This window comes from Dendrobates tinctorius, unplaced genomic scaffold, assembly GCF_039654945.1.
Source record: "Dendrobates tinctorius isolate UK_male_01 unplaced genomic scaffold, ASM3965494v1 ptg000038l, whole genome shotgun sequence".
Taxonomy (NCBI): domain Eukaryota; kingdom Metazoa; phylum Chordata; class Amphibia; order Anura; family Dendrobatidae; genus Dendrobates; species Dendrobates tinctorius.
Genome location: NW_027361706.1, coordinates 11,964,420 through 11,982,500, shown reverse-complemented (window position 1 = coordinate 11,982,500; position 18,081 = coordinate 11,964,420). Strand labels below are relative to the sequence as shown.

At 46.3% G+C, this 18,081-nt stretch overlaps 1 protein-coding gene across 7 annotated transcripts in view; it reads right to left on the bottom strand.

Moving 5' to 3' along the window:
* PHF2 (PHD finger protein 2) overlaps positions 1-17,049 on the bottom strand; it is a 249,026-nt gene extending 231,977 nt beyond the window's left edge. For 5 of the 7 annotated variants that reach the window (XR_012231857.1, XM_073574215.1, XM_073574216.1 and 2 more), the window contains exon 1: positions 16,659-17,048. Coding sequence is in view for 6 of the 7 variants with exons in the window: in XM_073574215.1 (XP_073430316.1) it covers positions 16,659-16,756 (98 nt within the window). In the remaining variant the exon portion in view is untranslated. Of the gene's footprint in view, positions 1-16,658 lie in introns of all 7 variants that reach the window. The other 2 variants (XM_073574213.1, XM_073574217.1) reach the window with 2 other exon arrangements.
* Positions 17,050-18,081: the final 1,032 nt, after the last annotated feature.

Here is an 18,081-nt window from a genome sequence, read left to right as displayed (position 1 = left end):
AGAGAGAGGGGGAAGGAGTGGGGGAGAAAGAGACAGAAAGGGAAAAAGGAAAAAAACATGAAACTACCCGGACGGGTGCCATTCCTCTATACTCAAAGCTGTGCCCTTCCACATTCCTTCTGAGTAGAAGAAGACGGCTCAGATGGAATGTTAACGCTGCAGCTGATTAGCGGCCACTGATCGGCTGCAGCGCTTCTTTGATGCCCCCACTAGATACAGATGCCAGGAGACCAATGAAGGATGTATCACAGAGAACGGAGGAGTGGCGCTGATCCTGGAGGTATTTTGTCTTTAACCTCCGTGGGTCCGTGGGACTAGCCCCGCAGTAGACATCCGCACCAAATCAATACCTATCCTGGGAGTTGTAGTTTTACAACTAGTGAAGAAACAGAAGCGACACCGGCCATACATTTATTACAACCCCAGTGATGATGTATGGATCCCTGACATACAGACAGAGTTTAAGTTAATGAAGTTAGTGTTTTAGATCATTCATGGAGTAACGTTCCCGACAAGGAGGCAGGCGCCAATAAAGTGACAACAATCCAGACATAAGTCTTGGGGAAATTGACAGATTTAATGGGCGCTCTGCTTCCTTCATGCTGTGAAATTCTAAGCTACATAGAGAATTACTGGCAGCTGATTTTAAACATTATGTAATGAATGCTTTTAACTAAGCACAAATCTGCACACGTTCTTTATTTTTGGGCAGTCCGGACGTAAAAAAAAAAAAAAAAAAAAAAAAAAAAAGTAAGCAAATAAAAAGAAAGCGCATGGCAGAAAGGGAGAGGACGCAATAAAACATGACATGGGACTGCCTGATAATCACAATTCTCCTGGGTCTGACGGGTAAAGTTATTTTCCTCTCTATTAGAGCTCATTTCTCGACTCTGAGAGCAGAGCACTTGGCAAAAGCTGGGGCAGGTTGCCATAGAAATTCCTCTTCTCTCCGCTTTCATTACAAACATTTCGGCAACACTCCCCGCTCTTCAGACCTTTCACCCCACCCGACTGAAAACACACTTTCATTATAGAGTAATTGGCAGCGATCTGCAATCTTATACTAAAAACCCAGAATACGTGACAGTATGAAAGCTGAAAGAGCGGCCTTCACCGGTGACGTCACTTCTGGAGATCTAGAACTTCTGGATATCTAAACCACACAATCCCGCTGACATATGGAGGGGCTGGCGATGCTTAAACTTTGTCTTGTCTTTTTGCACCAAATTTATTTTTAAAAAATGGGAGCACAATGTATTTTGAATTGGCGCAAATTCAAAGTTGCCTTTTTTTTTTCGCTGAAAAATTTGGACATCCTTATCTTACTTATTCTCGGAGTGTCTGCTGGACCACTGCAGATACAAAATAGGCAATCTTATGTAGATGTCAAAAACTTCTGTAAAAAGTAGTTTGGCAAGGGTGCTCGGGGATGCACAGTATCGGGGTTGCTCAAGTGACATGTTCAAGTCCCCGCGGCCATGTTTCATGGGGGGGGGGGGGGGGGGAAATCTCCTGACAAACAGCCGCGGAGTCTCGAGCACGTCACTTGAGCACCCACGATACTAGGCGCATATCTGACCATCCTCACCAAACTTGAAGAATGAGCACCTGCGCTCATCACTAGAGACATCCCATCAGTCCAACCCATAACTTTCCTTCTTTTCACAGAAGTTTTTGACATATACATAAGATGACCGATGCTTGTATGTACAGAGGTGTAGCAGACACCCGGAGAATTGATTGTTGGGGAAGATAAGGATCCGGCACGTCAGACTTCAGACAGCCGTTCTTTTTGTCCTTCCAGAGATAAGCGGTTGCCAGAAACGTCGGTCGGCGGCACAGCGCGCGTTTCCGCGTACGGCAGAGATAGCCGAGATTGCTCAGGTCCAAACCGTCATTCTACTATGTATGGCAGGCTTTAGATTAGACAGTCTAACAATGTAAGACACTATCAAGTTAGTCTTTTTGAATCAAATGCTTAAAAAAATTGCTAAATTCTATTTGAAACAAGCAACTTTATTATTTACATCTCATGAACACATGGATTTTTAATTTTATAGTCTATTGCTTGTTGACCAGGTTATCAGAGGTGCCTTGTGTCCTAGGTAAGAATCACAGCACTTGCAAGCTGTTTCCAATTGAGCTTGTAAGAGCTGCTCTGTAAACTTGCCTGATCGGTGCATTTAGCCAGCTTAAAGGGGTTGTCCAGTCTAAGAATATAAGTCTGCAGTCACTTAGCGCACACACTGCGAGTATTCTCCAGTGCTGGGGAGCAAGCGGTCAAGTGACTGCAGGTATGCGATTTGAATACTTCCGACCACATTCCAACTAGATGTGTCCCCGGCTTAATACAATACACTTGCATTGAGCGAGGCTGTGCATGTCTAGTCGACATGTGACATCTATGCAAATTGCATACATGGCCAGAGAATCCTCAAACTGCACACAGAGTGACTGTAGAGTTGTACCCCAAGGCTGGACAACCCCTTCAAATGAGAAAGTATTCGGCCCCCTGGAACTTTTCAACCTTTTCCCACATATCATGCTTCAAAACATAAAGATACCAAAGGTAAATTTTTGGTGAAGAATCAACAAGTGGGACACAATTGTGAAGTTGAACGAAATTTATTGGTTATTTTAAATTTTTGTGGAAAGTCAAAAACTGAACAGTGGGGCAAGCAATATTATTCGGCCCTTTAACTTAATACTTTGTTGCGCCACCTTTTGCTGTGATTTCAGCTGCAAGTCGCTTGGGGTATGTCTCTATCAGTTTTGTACATCGAGAGACTGAAATTCTTGCCCATTCTTCCTTGACAAACAGCTCGAGCTCAGTGAGGTTTGATGGAGATCGTTTGTGAACAGCAGTTTTCAGCTCTTTCCACAGATTCTCGATTGGATTCAGGTCTGGACTTTGACATTCTAACACCTGGATACAATTATTTGGGAACCATTCCATTGTAGATTTTGCTTTATGTTTGGGATCATTGTCTTGTTGGAAGACAAATCTCTGTCCCAGTCTCAGGTCTTTTGCAGACTCCAACAGGTTTTCTTCAAGAATGGTCCTGTATTTGGCTCCATCCATCTTCCCATCAATTTTAACCATTTTCCCTGTTCCTGCTGAAGAAAAGCAGGCCCAAACCATGATGCTGCCACCACCATGTTTGACAGTGGGGATGTTGTGTTCAGGGTGATGAGCTGTGTTGCCTTTACGCCAAATATATCATTTGGCATTGTTGCCAAAAAGTTCGATTTTGGTTTCATCTGACCAAAGCACCTTCTTCCACATGTTTGGTGTGTCTCCCAGGTGGCTTGTTGTAAACTTTAAACAACACTTTTTATGGATATCTTTGAGAAATGTCTTTCTTCTTGCCACTTTTCCATAAAGGCCAGATTTGTGCAGTGTACGACTGATTGTTGTCCTATGGACAGACTGTCCCACCTCAGCTGTAGATCTCTGCAGTTCATCCAGAGTGATCATTGGCCTCTTGGCTGCATCTCTGATCAGTCTTCTCCTTGTTTGAGATGAAAGTTTAGAGGGATGGCCGAGTCTTGGTAGATTTGCAGTGGTATGATACGCCTTCCATTTCAATATGATCACTTGCACAGTGCGCCTTGGGATGTTTAAAGTTTTGGAAATCATTTTGTATCCAAATCCGGCTTTAAACTTCTCCACAACAGTATCACGGACCTGCCTGTTGTGTTCCTTGGCTTCATGATGCTGTATGTGCTTCAAACAAAACCGAGACTATCACAGAGCAGGTGCATTTATACGGAGACTTGATAAATATAATTCACCTGTGTGTAATCATCATTAGCCATTTAGGACAACATTGGATCATTCAGAGATCCACAATGAACTTCTGGAGTGAGTTTGCTGCACTGAAAGTAAAGGGGCCGAATAATATTGCACACCCCACTTTTCAGTTTTTGAATTTCCACAAAAATTTAAAATAACCAATAAATTTTGTTCAACTTCACAATTGTGTCCCACTTGTTGATTCTTCACCAAAAATTTACATTTGGTATCTTTATGTTTGAAGCATGATATGTGGGAAAAGGTTGAAAAGTTCCAGGGGACTGAATACTTTTGCAAGGCACTGTGTTTAGTTAGTAAGAGGTGGGGGTGCTCTGATTAGAGCCCCCAGTAGAGCAGTGATGATAATGCCACCAATGCAGGTGTCCTAACCCTGCCATATTTCCCATAGATCAGTAAGTTATATTCAGGGTTGGACGGCTGATACAAGAAGGGCTTAGCCAGCTCTTCTAAAGATCAGCATTCTGCAAAGTGACAAGTCAATTTAAGACATTGCTCTAAAGACGTGACGTGTAGCTTCAACTGTTGTGGTGAGACGACAGCGCATGCTGGGGTAAGGCAGAATACCAATCCATGTCTTATCTGCAACCTACAGATACAAAATGAGATATATGCGTCCATGTTTATGTAAGTTAATCGGCAGGGGTGGCACAATTTTGATGGTCAACATGGCCAAACAATGTAGTCAAATATTGAAGCCTGAAATGTTCTTCTCTGTACAATCCATGTACTTTGGCTTCATCTCTGAGAAGACCACCAGCTAGTGCAGTGGGGACAACACAAACATACACCGTTGTCTCACCGAAGAGACAGGAGAGGACACCCAATATAGAAAAACAGTATCTACCATACAGGATCGACCTACAGTTGTGGCCAAAAGTATTGACACCCCTGCAATTCTGTCAGATAATACTCAGTTTCTTCCTGAAAATGATTGCAAACACAAATTCTTTGTTATTATTATCTTCATTTAATTTGTCTTAAATGAAAAAACACAATTGTCCTAAAGCCAAATTGGATATAATTCCACACCAAACATAAAAAAAGAGGGTGGACAAAAGTATTGGCACTGTTCGAAAAATCATGTGATGCTTCTCTAATTTGTGTAATTAACAGGAACTGTAACTTACCTGTGGCACCTAACAGGTGTTGGCAATAACTAAATCACACTTGCAGCCAGTTGACATGGATTAAAGTTGACTCAACCTCTGTCCTGTGTCCTTGTGTGTACCACATTGAGCATGGAGAAAAGAAAGAAGACCAAAGAACTGTCTGAGGACTTGAGAAACCAAATTGTGAGGAAGCATGAGCAATCTCAAGGCTACAAGTCCATCTCCAAAGACCTGAATGTTCCGGTGTCTCCCGTGCGCAGTGTCATCAAGAAGTTTAAAGCCCATGGCACTGTGGCTAGCCTCCCTAGATGTGGACGGAAAAGAAAAATTGACAAGAGATTTCAACGCAAGATTGTGCGGATGTTGGATAAAGAACCTCGACTAACATCCAAACAAGTTCAAGCTGCCCTGCAGTCCGAGGGTAGAACAGTGTCAACCCGTACTATCCGTCGGCGTCTGAATGAAAAAGGACTGTATGGTAGGAGACCCAGGAAGACCCCACTTCTTACCCCGAGACATAAAAAAGCCAGGCTGGAGTTTGCCAAAACTTACCTGAAAAAGCCTAAAACGTTTTGGAAGAATGTTCTCTGGTCAGATGAGACAAAAGTAGAGCTTTTTGGGCAAAGGCATCAACAGAGTTTACAGGAGAAAAAAAAAAAAAAAAAGAGGCATTCAAAGAAAAGAACATGGTCCCTACAGTCAAACATGGCGGAGGTTCCCTGATGTTTTGGGGTTCCTTTGCTGCCTCTGGCACTGGACTGCTTGACCGTGTGCATGGCATTGTGAAGTCAGAAGACTACCAACAAATTTTGCAGCATAATGTAGGGCCCAGTGTGAGAAAGCTGGGTCTCCCTCAGAGGTCATGGGTCTTCCAGCAGGACAATGACCCAAAACACACATCAAAAAGCACTAGAAAATGGTTTGAGAGAAAGCACTGGAGACTTCTAAGGTGGCCAGCAATGAGTCCAGACCTGAATCCCATAGAACACCTGTGGAGAGATCTAAAAATGGCAGTTTGGAGAAGGCACCCTTCAAATATCAGGGACCTGGAGCACTTTGCCAAAGAAGAGTGGTCTAAAATTCCAGCAGAGCATTGTAAGAAACTCATTGATGGTTACCGGAAGCGGTTGGTCGCAGTTATTTTGGCTAAAGGTTGTGCAACCAAGTATTAGCCTGAGGGTGCCAATACTTTTGTCTGGCCCATTTTTGGAGTTTTGTGTGAAATGATCAATGTTTTGCTTTTTGCTTCATTCTCTTTTGTGTTTGTTCATTTAAGACAAATTAAATGAAGATAATAATACCAAAGAATTTGTGTTTGCAATTATTCTAAGGAAGAAGCTGAGTATTATCTGACAGAATTGCAGGGGTGTCAATACTTTTGGCCACAACTCTAGGTGACTTCAACATCTAGAGGAGGGACCCCTGGCCATGTGGATTTTGGGGGGGTTGAAATGATTCATTCCTTTTGAAATCTCATTTTATGTCACTAGAGGGGTCAGTAAGCCAGGAATTGGATGGCAGGACAACCCTTTTCAATGGACGTGCCAAATGTGCAGGGGTGATGTGACCATGCATGGGAGGTGCCCACAGAAGGTGGCTGACCAGGATTGACAACCTTATTAAAATGTGAGATTATTTGGCACTGTTCTATGATTTCACCATATTATTTAAGGTCTCATTTATTTATCCATATTTCACATATATGTGTGTTTTCCATGGACAGACAACATACAACACATGCACTGACTAAAGTCTATGCGGCCGTTCACGTGATCATTTTTTGTCACACTCCCGGATCACACTCGCCAGTTCAAATTAATTGGGCTGTTGATAAAAAATGCATTTCCAATCTTCTCCTACCCACTAAACAGTAAAAAAAAAAAAAAATGGAAACAACTTCATCTGAGTGTTGTCCACTTTTTACTGTTTAAAGGGTTACCCCCTCCCCCCAAAAATCAAGTGATTCCCCTAGCCACAGAATAGAGAATAACTTGCTGATCGCTGGGGTCCAGCCTCCGGAGATCCCAAGATAGTAACCCTAAGAAAGGGGGCTCTGTACAGCCCTGTCCTTAATGGAGCGGTGGTGTGCATCCATGGCCTCCACTCCATTCATGGTCCATGGGACTTCCAAAAAAAGATGAGAGCTACACTCATCATAGACCACTAGCAGACACAGGCTGAAAAAGGCCCCTGTGCAAGAACAATATATGTGCTCTTTGCAGCCCAAAAAGCTCCTAAAAATGCACCTGCTTTAGAGGTAGAAATGGGCCCCCTTACCTCTTGAGCCCCTGGACGGCCGCACAGGTTTCACCAATTATATGTCTGCCCATGCCATAGAAAATTCAGGACTGGGCTGCAGAACTCCTTTCTCAAGGTGACCAAAGCCCCCATCTCAAGACGATCAGCCCTATTCAATGGATAGGGTGGGGAATCACTTGATTTTTGGGGGAATTACCCTTTAATGGGCAATCGAAGTTTCTAACAATTGCTTATGGGATGCACATAGAGAACCCCATGAGAAGAGGATCTGTTACAAGAGTAAAGATACAAGAATAATTGCACTCATTTTTTGAGGATGATGAGGATCAGAGTAGTAGTACAGATTTTTTATTATTATTTCTTTATATTGCCATTTTTGACAAGCATTTTAGAGCATGGGACTAGATTTCACTACAGCTAAAATTATCAATGTAACAAGATAGTCATAATGAAACTGATGAAACTGCAAAATCAATTAAATCTTCAATTAAGGATGTCCCTGGGTTCTAGTGAACAGGTAGGAGGAATCATAAGTAAATCGCAATCATACGGATAAAAGACGTGTACGTGGGCATAACAGGAGGTGTCATATCAAAGCGGAGCTGTCCGTCATCGTAAATCACCGCAGCCACAATCTCACTGCAGAATACACACAAACAGGTTTTCTATGGTGGTAAAACTCCCCGAGATCCATGTAAGGAATATTGGCACAAATGTGTTTTCTAGTAAGGGAATTGGTTAGAATTAAGTAATTAATTGGTTAAGTAACTTTCAGGCAAGAAAAACAAAAATTACATCTACAGAATGGGAGGAATAGAACTAAGCAACATCACGTGTGAAAAAGACTTGGGTATACTAATAGATCACAGACTGCACATGAGTCAACAGTGTGATGCAGCAGCAAAAAAGGCAAACAACTCTAGGATGTATTAAGAGAAGCATAGAGTCCATATCACATGAAGTACCGTAATTATCCCCCCTCTACTCTTCTCATTCCAGGCGTCATCTGGAACACGGTGTCCAGCTCTGGGCACCACATTTTAAAAAAGACATTGAAAAACTGGAGCAAGTTCAGAGAAGAAATACAAGGATAGTGAGCTGACTGCAAAGTATGTGTATGAGGAGCGATTAAAGGATTTGGGGATGTTTAGCTTGCAAAAAAGAAGGCTAAGAGGAGACTTAATAGCGGTCTACAAATATCTGAAGGGATGTCACAGTGTAGAGGGGTCATCATTATTCGCATTTTCATATGGAAACACGAGAATCAATGGAATGAAACTGAAAGGGAGAAGATACAGATTAGATATTAGAAAAAAACCTTGTTGACAGTGAGAGTGATCAATGGGTAGAACAGGCTGCCACGAGAGATGGTGAGTTCTCCTTCAATAGAAGTCTTCATATAGAGGCTGGACAGACATCTGAGATGGTTAAGTGAATCCTACATTGTGCAGAGGGTTGGACACGAAGACCCTGGAAGTCCCTTCTAACACCAACAGTCTATGATTTTATGTCTCCCGTCCTATTAGACGTCACTCATTTTGCTGCTTCAGAGCTTTTATTGACCATAATGGAGAAGGACGCCCATCCAGCGAGATTACTGGGGACCGTGCGGGTCCTAAAGTTAGTTATGGCATATCTTCCAGTAACAAGTCACACTATAGATCTGCCTGATGTTATCAAGATCACACAGTTCCTAGTAGTGGATCTTGCCTCTTTAACACCTTCCCTTCCATTCACTTTTGAGCCTTCGTTTTTGTTTTTTTTCCCCCATTCCCTTTCCTCCAAAAGCCATAATTTTTTTTTTTTTTAAGCCATAAATTATCCAATACATTTCGGGGTTCAATTAAAATTGATATTTAAACAGTTCTCCTCATCGTGTTCTTCACATTTTGACATCATGAGACCAAGACGACGCCTAACAATTGACCAGCAGGACCTTGCCATTTTGAGGTTTCAAGCAAGGATGTTCTCAGACGGGAGTGGCCACTGAGCTTAGAGTATTAGAATCATCAGCAGGTTGTAACTGAGATAGAGAGAGAATGGAAGAGTCACAGAAAGGCAGAGAAGTGGACATCCTTTGGCCACATCCTACACAGATGACCTCTTCATTGTGAACAATGCACTTCAGAAACAGATAAATGCCGCACAACTCCAGGCAACTCCAGTGTCACAGCAGACCATTCAAACTGTTTACATCAGCCTGGTCTCCGTGCTAGACGACTTACAAGGGTACCTGACCACACCACAAGGCGCAGGGGTCATCGTCTTGTATGGGCCAGGGAACATCTACAATGTATAAGAGACAAGTGGGCCTCATTGGTCACCGATGAAAGCCAATTCACACTGAGCAGAAATGATGCGCTGTAGACATCAAGGAGAGCACTATGCATCAGCCACTGTTGTCACCAGGCGAGCCTTTGGTGGTGATGAAGTCAATACAGGTCTGCCCTACACTTTGAGAATGGTACAGTGACAAGTCCCTACAACTGAGATAAATCAAGCCATTGTGTCTCTGCATGAATAACACTGGCCTAATTTCATCTTTATGGACGACAGTGCTCCAGCTCATGGAGGTCACATCATTATGGAACAGCTACTGGAGACCGGGGGACCTCAGATGGAGCGACCTGCACTTTCTCCAGACCTGAATCCCATAGAAAACCTATGGAATCAGGTGAGTGGCCGCGTAGAGGCTCGTAACTCTGTACCCCAGATCTTCAATGACCTGAGGGCAGCCTTTCAAGAAGAATGGGACGCCATGCCTCAGCAGACAATACTTGTGAGGAGCAGGAGACGTCATTGTCAATCTGTCATTGATGGTCAAGGCCAAGTGATAAGTCGTTGAGGCATTAACTTTCTTTTTTTTTTTTTGGGGGGGGTATACCCACCGCTATTGTTGGCTTTTGTTTCGATAAACTGTTTAAGATGAAGACATCACCGTTGCTTCTTCTACTAGCGTGAATTTTTTTTTACATTATCCATAAATTTTCACCCGAAAGCCGAATATCCCTAACTTTTTGTGAGTAGTGTATTTTAGTGGCTAGAAAAAAAAAAAAAAAAAATCAGATTTTTTTTTTTTAAAACATTTTTAGGTTTGTGACGCCATTTTCTGAAACACTTAAGTTTATTTTTCTGTTGTTGGACCTTTATGGAAACTTTTTTGGTATGTGCGGTGAAGTTTTTATTGGTAAGATTTTCAGGTATATACGATATTTTGATCGCTTTGGTGCAGAAATTAAATCAAGCAATTCTGGCGCTTTTGATATTTACCTTCTTATGGCGTTTAAGAAACAGGTTCATTCATTTAAGATTTAGATTGGACTTTTAACGTTGTGGCGACAGAGTATGTCTTTCCATTTAAATTTCTCTCTTTTTTTTTTTTTGGGGGGGGGACGCGATCGAAACTTTATGTGTATTTTAAAAACTTTTTTTCTTTATTTATAGTTTATTTTTTCGTCCCATTAGGGAACTTCAACTAGAAATCATTTGATCGCTTGCTCTATATACTGCTATACTAAAGTACTGCGATGGACAGCAGAGAGATCTCCTATGAAGCCCAAGCTGCGGCCCGGCTTTATGGAAGTACAAAGAAGCCAAAGGCAAACTAGTAGTCCCGAAAATGGTTGCATGATGCGATTGCCCCATATAAATCATTGACAGTGGTTAATGCAAACTCTGATCGCTGCTAATGGCAAGTGATGGCTGTATAACACAGCAGGCACCTGCCGGATAAGCATGGGGCGCACCTCCTTAGCTTGATCCATATATAAACCCACCCAAAGTGTGTGTGTTTCCACCTTTTTTCCACCCTGAAGGAAGAATCAAACGGTCGTATACCTCAGATGAGGAACGCAACGCTCGAACTGGCATTCTGCTCTCCCGACCCGAGTATGCCAGCTGCATAGAAATACATGCCGTTACCCTCGGGTCAGAAGAGCCGCCAGCCAGTCCGAAAATTGCGCTGTGATCCTCGTCCGAGTTACAAAGCCATCTGACTCTTCCTTCATGCTGAAAAAAAAAGGTGGAAACATACATCCTTTGGGCGGGAGCATATGGATAAGTCGAAGGAGTTGTGCCCCAGGCATACCCGGCAGGAGTCTGCTGTGTTATACATGCTGTCACACTCGGACCGGGAGAGCCACCAGCCAGTCCAAGCATTGCGCTGTGATCCTCGCCCGAGTTATACAGCCATCTGACTCTTCCCTAATGGTATTTTCTTAGGATTACAGACTCCCAATCCCCATTTTCACTACCTAAGCGCTTATCTCAAATCTTTGCATTGTGTCATTTCGCTCGGAAATAAGCAAAATGGATGTTACCAGTGTCCCCGGAAAAAAAAAAAAAAAAAAAAATCACTGCACGCTGACACCGTCGCAATAAGGGGTGACAATGTCGACTGTGTAACAGCAGTTTTAATCATTCATACATTTCCAGGAGGCATAACAGAGGTACGTCACAACACAGAGACGCTCCAGCCCTGATATTTTATGGGAAACCAAGTGCCGTGACAGGTTCTCATTCACACTGATGGCGATTAGATATTCCATTAATGTCTGATCGCAGGGATCCCCGCTGGTGCATATAAAGTAGGGACTGCGGAGGACTGAGACAGCTCTCCAATTACGCCCATGAACTATCGATATATATTTAGGTAATACGCTTCTCGGATTTTAGTCTCTGGATTCCATGCCATGAATAACATATCTTGGTAAATAAAATCCCATCACGGCTAACGGACACAATCCTTGACATTGGAAGGTGCCGTCTTTTCAACAGGACGCGGCAGCTGCTGCTCCCTACACGTCGCTGGACGGGCAATGCACCATATCTGCCTGCCGTCATCGAGCGCTGCACGTAACGGGGGCAATGGCAATGTCACAGGGAGCAATCGTCAGGCATAGTAGTCATCCGTGGATGGGTCCGTGCAAGGGCAGTCACGATGAATGCAGGCCGGACGAGCGGGCGCAGCGGCACTTTGCGCCTAATTGTCGGTGTCAAAGAAAATGGGAGCAGAAGAAAGGAGCGGGCGAGAAGCTCGCAGACATCAAAGAGCTGCAAAGTCCTTCCCGATTTCAGAGAAGTGAGGAGTTCAAGGGTTAAATCACTAGCTTAAAGGGGGTACTTTTAGCCACATGCGGCTAAATGGAGAGAGGCCGCAGGATGGGGTGGGCAGGGGACTCTCATGTATCCTGCCCGAAATTACCGAGATGACAATTCGCCCTTTAAAGCCCCTTTCTCATAAGCTCTCGTTCACATCTGATCCCTTATGCGGACATTACAGCCATTATGACTAAACGAGCGATCAATGGCGCCAACGATCAAAAGAGGCGCAAGGGCAGCACCATGTAAACGGAGGCAAGCGAGCGCCGGTCAACGGGGTGGATCATCGATCAATGGCGCTGACGATCACAAGAGGCGCAAGGGCAGCACCATGTAAACGGAGGCAAGCGAGCGCCGGTCTACGGGATGGATCATCGATCAATGGCGCTGACGATCCCAAGAGGAGCAAGGGCAGCACCATGTAAACGGAGGCAAGCGAGCGCCGGTCTACGGGATGGATCATCGATCAATGGCGCTGACGATCCCAAGAGGAGCAAGGGCAGCACCATGTAAACGGAGGCAAGCGAGCGCCGGTCTACGGGATGGATCATCGATCAATGGCGCTGACGATCCCAAGAGGAGCAAGGGCAGCACCATGTAAACGGAGGCAAGCAAGCGCCGGTCTACGGGATGGATCATCGATCAATGGCGCTGACGATCCCAAGAGGAGCAAGGGCAGCACCATGTAAACGGAGGCAAGTGAGCGACGGTCAACGGGATGGATCATCGATCGGCGCTCATTTCAGACAGAAAATCTCCCCGTATAAAAAGGACCCTTGTGACCTATTTAGGCAAGTCGCTAATCAGGAACGTAGGAATTATCGGTCCGTGGAAGGAGGCCGGCTTTCACCCAACGTACAAGCAGAACGCTCAATCAGGTCCCGTGATTTTTAATACGATACTGTATATGGGGGCACAATGGTCGCACTAAAAATCATCGTTATCAGACGTGATGCCAAAACTACGATACTGTATACGGGGGCAGAATGGTCGTACTAAAAATCGTTATCAGATGTGCTGCCAATAATACGATACTGTATATGGGGGAAGAATGGTCAAACCAAAAATCATCATTATCAGACGTGCTGCCAATAATACGATATTGTATACGGGGGCACAATGGTGGCACTAAAAATCATCATTATCAGATGTGCTACCAATAATACGATACTGTATATGGGGGAAGAATGGTCAAACTAAAATTCATCATTATCAGACGTGCTGCCAATAATACGATATTGTATACGGGGGCACAATGGTGGCACTAAAAATCATCATTATCAGATGTGCTACCAATAATACGATACTGTATATGGGGGAAGAATGGTCAAACTAAAATTCATCATTATCAGATGTGCTGCCAATAACAATACGGTATATGGGGGCAAAATGGTAATTCTTAAAATCATCATTTTCAGCAGATGTGCTGCTAATACGATACTGTATACGGGGCAGAATGACTGTACTAAAAATCATCGTTATCAGCAAATGTATTGCCATTAATACGTGACTGTATACAGGGGGCAGAGTGGTCACACAAGGGATCGGACTGTCCTCATCACCGTTTTGTTGGCCTGGGTATATGACCGGCATTCATACTGCCGATATCGGTGGATATATGTTGATCTCCCAGTGGTCGGACCCCCACCGATCGGGAAGTTATCACCTATCCTGTGGCTGTACTGCCCAATAGTTTGTTTTAGCTCCCATTTCCACCCGACCTTCAGTATACCCTGTGCTGTATATACAGGCACACATGGGGGGTGTAAAGACCTGTCAATCATCTGCAGCGGGTGGGGAGAAGTCAGATGTGAACAGTGCATGGAGCAGAGACACCACAGCGCCATAAAATGTGTAGTGGCTGTTGTCGGGTACTGCATCTCCGCTCCCATTCACTTTGATACAAACTGAGCTGCAGTACCCGAGAGCGGCCAGTGACAGTGTGGGGAGCTGTGCTGTTCACAAAGGCCATGCAAGAAGAGAAAAAGAAAAAGTAAATCACGACTTTTTCTAATGCAAATAACTTTTTCCGTACAAGTTATACGTGCATGTGGATGCGCCTTGGGCCGGATTCACACATCCCTAGTTCGCGGTCCGAACATGGACTGGCACCGGGTCTCCAAGGAAGCCATTGAGACTTTTCATGGATCACGGAGGTGTGAAAGCAGCCATCTCCTGGCATATACCCCCATTGAGGACCTCATATAGCGGCTACGGTCTAAAGAAAGTAGAGTATACGGATTCCATGGACTAGTGTAGTCCACTATGGTCGCGCTCGGATGGTCGCATCGAAAACTCAACCAGTTAGGACTGCAAATTACAGGAAAAGGCCGTGTGCTGGAGATGCCTTTACATTGCGTGCATTATTCCAGACCATATAACAGATCAAAGAGGAGCATGCTGCGGTTTACATTTTACGAAATCGGCCCTGTGCACACTGGCTATAAGGGGTCCAGATTCTGTACAGTGCACGCGGCCCGATTACATGCCCTAAAGTAGAGGTATACGGATACACGCCGGCCCCAACGGACACAGCCACATTAACGAAGCCCCTATGGGAGACATGATATGACTATTTGCATATGAGGTCCGGTGTGGACCCCCAGCGGGGCTATCGGTGCCCGAATATCCAGCACCGTCCATCAGCTGCGTCTTGTGAGCGTGCGGCTCATCTACAGGCAGTAAATGTGTAACCCGAGGCGGGAGACGTTCCGGCACAACCTAAAAAGCCAAACTGATTCTTTTACTAGCCAAACATCAATAAAAGGCACAAAAAAAAAAAAAAAAGCAAACGTTGTGATTCGCATCGACTCGCAGCTCGCGTCTAAACATTACATAGGAGCCGGTGGGAGAGCGCGATGTAGACGAGCTGACCGAGCGATGAAGGGCGAACCGGAGACGATGAGAAGAGCAGTCTTCATTTTCAAAGCAGAGATGTCACAAGCGTGAAGGAGAAACCGGCGTAGTGTTGCCCCGATGTGGGAGCACCTATGCGCCTGCAGGGGCCACGCTGCTGTATGTGCATCCCCGACATGCGCTCCCTATTTCGGCCCGGGCATCCTCAATCCTTCGGGTACGGTGGCACTCGTCTCCGCCAGCAGAGGCAGGAAGCGGTTAATGGAGCACAAGCTCCTTATTGTTCGCCTGTCAATGAAGCGGCAGCGCGCGAGCAGCTGATCCCCAGCCCCTGCCACTAAAGCCATTCACAGTGGCAACATTGCCTCCTGATGGTGCCGTCCGCAGCGCCGGGCGACCATCCTGCCCATCTATGGTGCCGAGCGTAGCGCCGGGCAACCATCCTGCCCTTCTATGGTGCCGTCCGCAGCGCCGGGCAACCATCCTGCCCCTCTATGGTGCCGTCCGCAGCGCCGGGCAACCATCCTGCCCCTCTATGGTGCCGTCCGCAGCGCCGGGCGACCATCCTGCCCCTCTATGGTGCCGTCCGCAGCGCCGGGCGACCATCCTGCCCCTCTATGGTGCCGTCCGTAGCGCCGGGCAACCATCCTGCCCCTCTATGGTCCGTCCGCAGCGCCGGGCAACCATCCTGCCCCTCTATGGTCCGTCCGCAGCGCCGGGCGACCATCCTGCCCCTCTATGGTGCCGTCCGCAGCGCTGGGCGACCATCCTGCCCCTCTACGGTGCAGGGCGACCATCCTTCCCCTCTATGGTGCCGTCCGTAGCGCCGGGCGACCATCGTGCCCCTCTACGGCGGAGCCTGCGCCCCGGGCACTTGCCCGTTGTCTCCCCCCTAACGTACAACTTCTCACCGCCGTCAGGATATATCGACCCGATCCGATATCACCACCATCTCCGTTATTATAACCCCAGGATAATCTATAGGACAGCCGTTTATATCCTGACGTATGGCGACAGGACAAATCAGACACTATCGCCACAACATAAAGTCACAGAGATGGCATTGGGGACAGCCATGGATGGTAAACAATGATATTATGTGACAACTCCAGAGGAGAAACCCAGGAAAAAGCGCTGCAACAATGTAACAAACGAGCAGTAACAATAGCAGCAGAGAGAGGAGGAAGGAGCGATGGAGGCGGCAGAAGCACGACAGAAAACAGCGATAGTCGTCAGAAGGAGGACGAGAGCGCGACATTCTCCTGCACCGACACGGTTAATGCCTCCTTCTGCCACGATAAGGTTTATGTCGCGATAAGAGAGCAGCGCATCGCGCCCGGGAGCCAGAACATGTCAGGGTATCGCGACATCCAGGGCGCTGCTGTCATCCCCCGCCCGCCCGGGAGAAGTCCGGCAGCGCACAAAAGGCACAACATGACAATAAGCCCCACAGTCAGCGGCGGCGGCGGCAGCAGGCCGGAGACCCCCGCCGCCCGCACCCCCCACACCCGCCCTACCTGCCGTGGAACCAGTCCTTGCAGGCGTCGCACTCGATCATAAACCGGGTCACGTCGTAGGGCAGGCGGCAGATGCAGTACACAGGCACCGTCGCCATGTTAGATCCCCGCTCACAACAACACTCCCAGGGAGGGACTGACAGGACACCGGGGAGGGAAGGAGGGCGCACGGCGGAGAGGCGGGAGGACGAGCCGCCCCCGGGACTCCGGATCCGGACACAATGCGGGCAAAAATGCGGGAAACTTTCCGTGGTCTCTCCCCGAGCTCCTCCCGGATCAGAGCGAGGGAGGCGGCGGCTGAGCGGGGCTCGGAGCGGGGACAGGCTTTGTCTGTGTGCCCCCTGGTGACGGCTCCACACACCGAGGACTCCCCTGTATAAGGCTGCAAACCGGGAATAACACCCCGTATATAACACCCTGTATAACCGGGTATAACACCCTGTATAAGGCCGTATGCCCCGTATATAACACCCTGTATAACCGGGTATAACACCCTGTATAAGGCCGTATGCCCCGTATATAACACCCTGTATAACCGGGTATAACACCCTGTATAAGGCCGTATGCCCCGTATATAACACCCTGTATAACCGGGTATAAAACCCTGTATAAGGCCGTATGCCCCGTATATATCACCCTGTATAACCGGGTATAACACCCTGTATAAGGCCGTATGCCCCGTATATAACACCCTGTATAACCGGGTATAACACCCTGTATAAGGCCGTATGCCCCGTATATAACACCCTGTATAACCGGGTATAACACCCTGTATAAGGCCGTGTGCCCCGTATATATCACCCTGTATAACCGGGTATAAAACCCTGTATAAGGCCGTATGCCCCGTATATATCACCCTGTATAACCGGCTATAACACTCTGTATAAGGCCGTATGCCCCGTATATATCACCCTGTATAACCGGGTATAACACCCTGTATAAGGCCGTATGCCCCGTATATATCACCCTATATAACCGGGTATAACACTCTGTATAAGGCCGTGTGCCCCGTATATATCACCCTGTATAACCGGCTATAACATTCTGTATAAGGCCGTATGCCCCGTATATAACACCCTGTATAACCGGGTATAACACCCTGTATAAGGCCGTGTGCCCCGTATATATCACCCTGTATAACCGGGTATAACACCCTGTATAAGGCCGTATGCCCCGTATATATCACCCTGTATAACCGGGTATAACACCCTGTATAAGGCCGTATGCCCCGTATATATCACCCTGTATAACCGGCTATAACACTCTGTATAAGGCCGTATGCCCCGTATATATCACCCTGTATAACCGGGTATAACACCCTGTATAAGGCCGTATGCCCCGTATATATCACCCTGTATAACCGGGTATAACACCCTGTATAAGGCCGTATGCCCCGTATATAACACCCTGTATAACCGGGTAT